Here is a 6,772-nt window from a genome sequence, read left to right on the forward strand (position 1 = left end):
ATGGCTTAGCCGACTAAGAAGTGCTAGTCTAGCCCCAAATCCAAATAAGAAGCTATTTCATCTTAATAAATAAAAATTGTACTTAATCTTCCTACCTTAAGTTCTTTTACTTCAGACCATTTCCTCTGGTTCCTCCGATACCATTTTATAAGTTATACAAGAATCGTGCAATATGAGACTTCTTTCCTCATTCCTGATCCAGAGCCGCCATGTTTTTCCTAACAATAGCTTGATCTTGGAATAGCTGTTTGCTTTTGTGATGTGTGTGTGTGTGTGTGCACCCGTGGTGTGTGTGTGTGCACCCGTGGTGTGTGTGTGTGTGTGTGTGCACCTGTGGTGTGTGTGTGTGTGTGTGTGCACGCACGTGCACGTGTACCCCCCCCACTTATTCACATCCCTCCTCTGGACATCCTGTGAGTGTTTTGTCTCTACCACAAAAGCAATTTTGAATATCTTCCTGGTCATCGGGTGGATGGACGTCTACAGACTGTTAGATTGGACTATCATTCTGCTTATCTCTTTTTACCCTTAATCACACAAATGGCAAGCTTCATCTGCAACTGTTTCCTTGGCAACTCCTTTTCTGTACACATAAATACTATTTTTAGAGTTCAGATTGGGTGCAAAAAATTATTGCTCATACAGCGCTTTCATAAATACAGCCCAAAGTAGTTTGAGAGATTGGAACCCCCAAGAAGTGAGCCCCATCAGTCCCCCATGAAGTTACCACGGTCAGAGGAAACAAAATAAATGTGTTGGTGATGTCAACATTTCCCCAGAATTCATGTGAAAAAGAAAACTTCATGTACAACTTATTTGTTAAATAGCACTCCTTTATTGACACTCTTATATTCAGTAAAACCTCTTGTCCAATTCAGATACAAGACATTTCAACAAGGAAAACCAGGACAGATAAAGTACGAGTATGAATTTACATACTGCCCTGAACAGTGAAGTGACGACAGGTGGAGAAAACTGACATCCAGCATGGACACTCAGTAAACGGCAAGACATGACAGAGCCTGGGCTATAAAACTTGTACAACAATCAACAGATCTTGAAGACAGGACTAGTTTTTTTGTTGTTGTTGTTTGTTTGTTTTTTTCCTTGATAATGTTTGCAAAAGGACTCCAGAAGCCAGAGAAATTAGTTTCCATACACACGCAGGGCAGGGAGTAGGGTGAGGGGAATGAGGAGCTGAGAGCACAGAATTTAATGAGACATTCCCTGTTACTATTGTGCAGTGCACGCCCCTGGCACCCAGCTGCACCTTTGCATACATACACCAAGAGTAGTACTCACTGAAAATAAGGGTTACATTCAATTATCTTTTGCATATGTCTACTCTCAGGCTGTGCACAAATGATGTCCACTGTGCTTTATGAAGACCCAAGAATAGAAATATCAACTCCCAAATTCTTTCCAACTCCCAGTGGCCATTTGTCCTGAGACAACGGGTAACATCCATGAATTCTAGGCTCCTTACATATCACTGAGCTGGTCCAAGAAATCTGGTAAAATTGTTGTCCCAGGAGGTTCCCAATATCTCCTTGTAATTGACCTAGAGGCAAATCACATCCTGGCTTACAACCCGGTTGCTATTGTTCTCCAGGACTCTGACACCTGCTCAGAAACAAAGCTTTGTTAAATCACCCCCTATTGCTGAACAAACTCGCTGCTCCACCGTTCCAAAAACAGAAGGCATAGAGGTGAATACGAACGTAAGAAAGGAGCTCACATGGGGTCCTGCAGCCTTTCCATGTAGTCTTTGAGGTCCCGGGGGCCCCCCAGCCCCGTGTCCTGACACACCCACTTGATGTTGTCCTCACTGTCAAACAGGATGGAGTTGGTGTACGGGCCGCCGTCCTCCGGGAGGATGGTGGTGTAGGACGTAAACTTGACTCGCTTCCGCTTTGGGCCCGATGGATTCAGAGGCTCACTTTTCAAGTCCTTCTTACAGACATAGTCAGAGGGCCTGAGCAGCTGGCTGTGGAAGGTCTTCTGGGAACCGCCGTTGAGAAGGAAGTTCCTCTCCTCGAACTGCAGCCCCCTGTCTATCATGGTCATGCACTCCTCTGATGGGAGGGTGATGTCCACGGGGTTCTCCAGAAGTTCCACCTCGTTCCCAAGCCAGACCCAGTCATGGGAATGGGGGATGTTGCCTTGCTCGCTCATGGCGAATCTTTTGTGTCTGTATTTCCAAGCAAATGTCACACAGTTGATCAAGAAGACCAAAATGGCCAGGCAGAAGACACAGAGCAGAGCATACATGTCGATCTCCAAGTCAGTCAACCCCCCTGAGGTCACTGTCAGGTCACTAGGATTATTGGGTTCTGGTAATTTCCCTTGAGTGGGGAAGCTTGGGAAGGCGTCTGCGCCACCAGTCTTGAGTGACTTCTTTTCCTTTCCTTCCTGGGGAGACCATGGGGTTGTGCTTTTGTCGCTATGTTCTTCATGGCCAACACAGGTGCCATGTTGGAACCACTCCTGATATGTTCCCTCCTGGTTCCCTTCACGCTCTATGGAATTACTGAGGTGGTCTTTGTATTCCCGACTGATGCCCTCAATGTCGTTGGTACCTCCTTGGTGCTCATCAATATTTGGTTCAAATCTAACCTTGACATCTCCTTTACCCACGGCAAGAACGCTCTTCCTCTTGGTCTTCTGACAGGGCTCACTAATCATCATTTCTAGTTTAATCAAGGGCTCTTGCCCTTCACCCTGTGCAACCACCTCCAGCCATCTGGACTAAAGGTTTGCCTGGACAGACACCACCATTTCATCCAATGATGACACAGTAACTGAAAAATCCTTGGGGTCATAAATGTCTAAGGGTATCACCAAACCATCACTGACCAAAATCCAACAACTAAGAAAAATGAAATTAAAACTTTATGTTACAATTTATTTCCTTCAAATTTATAAGCACATACACAAATTTATAAACTGCACATGTGGTTTATTATGAGATATGTCTCCAATACCCAGGCGGAGAACAATAAATGTGTTTTAAAATCGGGATTAGTTGCTATCATACATTTAACTGGCATAAATAATGGGTTGTAACTGCACTGGTGTGAGGAGCAAATTTGTTTACCATAGTCCTGTGTATATTAACTTAGTGAATGTCATATAACGGAATTCAACTTTGAATTTTCCGAAGAGTTTGAAAGATCACAGGATGCTTCTGAATCGATTTCAGGTGCAGCTAATCATGCTACTGTTCAAGATAAATATCATTCCAGGCATCTTTTATTAGAAAGACATGCTCATTTGAAGTATCTGAGAAAAGATGTTTTATGGGGACTGGCATGCTTGAAGGACACAATGACCTTGGTATAATTCAATGGATTTGCTACAAGTTTAGAGATGGAGCAGAGGTTTAAAGTTGTCCATAATTAATATAAAACAACAGATGTCTGGTGCCTATTATCCATACTTCTTTAAGTAATAGAAATAGAATTTGCAAGTACCGATTATTACTTGTTTCGGAAAGGAGAAGACATGAACCTTCGGTCATGGTCTACCAAGAGCCCCCCATCACACATAACCCACTGCAGAGTGGTATTGGGACGCATGGTTAGTGTGTGAAATATCTAAGAGGACAATCTCCTCATAGTTCTGAGCACTTTTCTCAGACACAGACAGACTGGAGAGAAAACAGTTTCAAGGGTCTCCTGTCCTAGCTGCGAGTGCTCTATTGATCTCCGCAGATGTGAGAGGGAGGGAGGTGATCTCGAATGACCAGGGACTCAAGGATTCTGGAATCCCACCTGCTGCGGAGTCTGGAGAATGTCCTGGGCCAACACCACCAAGACAATGGCTCTCTTGTTCTCTCTGTGAGGCTGCAGGGCAAACGACAAGCCGGCCACCAGCTGCACGCCCAGGTCTGCGATGGTGACGCCATCATCCAGCACGATCACCGTCTTCTCGGTCAGGATGGAGTCGGACAGCAGCAAGAGCACCTTCAAAGGAAGCGAGAAAGCTCCAGGGTCAGTCGCACACATCAGTAATGAGAAAAAAAGGAAAGAAAAAGGTTAAATGCCTACCAAAAGGAATGGGGCTCTGTAAGCAGGTCATTTGTTTGCCAACCTCCTTGAAACCCCAAAGTGTGCTCCCAGTGCTAAATGAAAGCTTCAGAAAGTAGGAACTAGCTCAGATCCAAAAAACAAAACAAAACAAAACAAAACAAACAAACAAACAAAAAAACCAGGAACCTACCTTTCCCTTTATCTAGCTGCGGTGACAGATACAGGGGAAGTCAGCTGCCACATTAGCAGGAAACATTCCTCCCAGGGACAAGCTATTGCTAAAGTGTCATAATAACCCTTTTATTTGGGGGACTGCTACCCTTTTACCCCCCGAGAAACACTGTTGTCTTAAATCCAAGATTATCAGAAACCTTGCAGAATGAACTTCCCTCTCTTGCCTTGAGGACCTAAGTCACTTTGACACAGAGAAGCAGATCTGATTTCTAACTCCGATGCCGGATTTCAGATAACGCAACATCCCCCATGTGTGTGAGTTATGTGTCTCACGAGCAAGCAGGACCTTGGGTCCACAGCACGGTCCAGACGGATGCCGGCAGCTCAGCTGCCCACAGTGTGCTTCCCACTAGTCTTACCTGTCCTCAGCCTTTGCTGGCTTCCCATCAGACCTATCTCTTTTCCTCCGCATGGGGTCTCTCTAGGAGCAATAAGTCGACAAACCTGACTTTCGTCAGACAATAGATTTGCACCCGATGGTCTTAGGACAGATGATCTAGGACTAGGACAACTGGCTGAAAAACAGATGGTTTAGAAGAGCATTTTTTAATGTTTTATCACACTCCCTCCATTAAAAAAACAAGGAACTATAGGGGCAGCTGGGTCCATCAGTGGGTTAAAGCGTCTGCCTTTGGCTCAGGTCATGATCTCTGGGTCCTGGAATCGAGCCCCACATGGGGCTCTCTGTTCAGCAGGGAGCCTGCCCCCCCCTCCGCCTACTTATGATCTCTCTCTCTGTGTCAAATAAATAAAATCTTTTAAAAAAGGAACTATAAATAGACCCACCTAATATATTTTGCTTCCTTTGATTTATACAATATTAGTCATTTGTTTTCTTCAAAGAGCTTGATTTAATTTAGTGGTAATTCCCCCCAAATTAAAGAATATTATCTCCCTGTTGGTGCTGGCCCATTAGAGCATAGAAAATGTAACAGTTTCCTCAAAACTGGTAGTTATATTTTGACAACCTTTTTTTACTAAAAATATTTAGAGAAATGGTGTCTTGCCTTCTTCCCTTGCTTAATTTTTGCTCTTTGAGTAGATGTTTATAACGTAATAATTATAGATCCTTGTAGCATCATTGAGTTTGCTGGGGAAAATCCAGCACAAAAAGGAATCTTAATGGCTTTTAAAAGTCATTTCGGCTCATAAAACATCAATTTGCAACCAGAGGGATTCAGACCTGGACTAATGTCGTATCAATAGAGCAGCTTGTGCAAAAATCACATTTGGGTGAGTCCTAAATTGGGACGTGACAAGGAATATTTAAACACTTTGTAAAGATAATCTGTTCTATAATCTCTTCACCGCCCTCCTGTTAAAATTAACTAAGAAATATTTTCAATCATCCTCTAAGAAAAGAGAAAGCATGACATTGGGGAACTCTGTGCATGTAAATAGCTACGAGAAACAAAACGTGGCCAGATGTTGGCCAGACGTCGCCGAGTGCCCTGGGGTTGAGAGCTACTAATACCAAGGATGTAAGGTTGCTTTTGTTGTGTGTCTTGATGTAGCATCCTCTGGGGAAAGGGTGCGAATCCGGTCTCGAGAGCATCTCTAATTTGCAGAAGCTTCTCTGTGGTTAGACATGAGTTTCTGAATGTGCGGTGTCCAGGCTGATGAGTTCTGTGTATTGAGTTCACGACTCCCTCCCACGTACAGACAACCCGCTTGCACAGAACCGACTCACACTAACGTATCTGGACACAAGCAAAGAGTGGGCTGAGAATTTGGGGAAAGCATCAAGCGGTGCATGAAACCGGCGGCACCCTTGGTGGCCATCCCCAGCTCCTATCCGGGATCCTGCCTCCCTGGAGCTGCATGAATCTGGGCTCCTCCACCTTCATGAACTCGGCCATGAGGTCCTTGGTGTCCAGCTGCCAGTTGGGGCCCAGCATGGAGCTCAGCTGACTCACCGCGGGTGCCACGGCTACAACCTGGGTGAGGACGTGCACCATGGCACGCTGGTACTGCAGGGAGCACCCCTTGTCCCTCTTCTCCTTGTGCATCCCTTGGTGGGCCGTGGCCACATACCAGAATGAGCCTACTTTTCATCAGGGTGTTTTATCCTCAATTTTCCAGCAACCATGGGGCTGTGGTCATGAAATGACAGGACCCAGGTCCTCGCCTGGTCAAATGTGTGTACCCGCAGGTGCACTGACGATACCTGCAGCCATCGGGCGTGTAGGGTGTTTCCCCGGTGCCAGATCTGTGGCTTCCCGCCCAGAATTCAGGAATCAAAGACGTTGTCTCTTGCCTTCAATGTATTTTCCCTCAAGTGGCAGATGTAGGCAGCCGGAGGATGAGGAGAGAGGTTTGCTGCATGGTGGAATCGCCCTGGGGTGATCCCGTGATCCCCTCTTGGTTCACAGCAATGTAGTCAGAGTGTCTAAGGGTTGGAGCCAGGAATCCACATATTTCAAAGCACCCAGTGATTCCAAGGGGCAGCAGTTTGGGAACCAGTAGTCTGAGCTCAAAAATACATGCAAACTAGCCTCACGCCCCGC

The 6,772-nt window shown here is 45.5% G+C and overlaps 1 protein-coding gene across 1 annotated transcript; it reads right to left on the bottom strand.

The window, feature by feature from the left end:
- Nucleotides 1–1,644: 1,644 nt before the first annotated feature.
- Nucleotides 1,645–6,274, bottom strand: LOC101687024 (transmembrane protein 132B-like). The gene is given in 3 exon segments (XM_013056400.2): nucleotides 1,645–2,879; nucleotides 3,770–4,006; nucleotides 6,064–6,274. Coding segments are annotated over 3 exon segments (1,593 nt in total). The 3' UTR covers nucleotides 1,645–1,734.
- Nucleotides 6,275–6,772: the final 498 nt, after the last annotated feature.

The sequence above is a fragment of the Mustela putorius genome, unplaced genomic scaffold, assembly GCF_011764305.1.
Source record: "Mustela putorius furo isolate JIRA1106 unplaced genomic scaffold, ASM1176430v1.1 tig00537248_pilon_pilon_pilon, whole genome shotgun sequence".
In the NCBI taxonomy this organism is placed as follows: domain Eukaryota; kingdom Metazoa; phylum Chordata; class Mammalia; order Carnivora; family Mustelidae; genus Mustela; species Mustela putorius.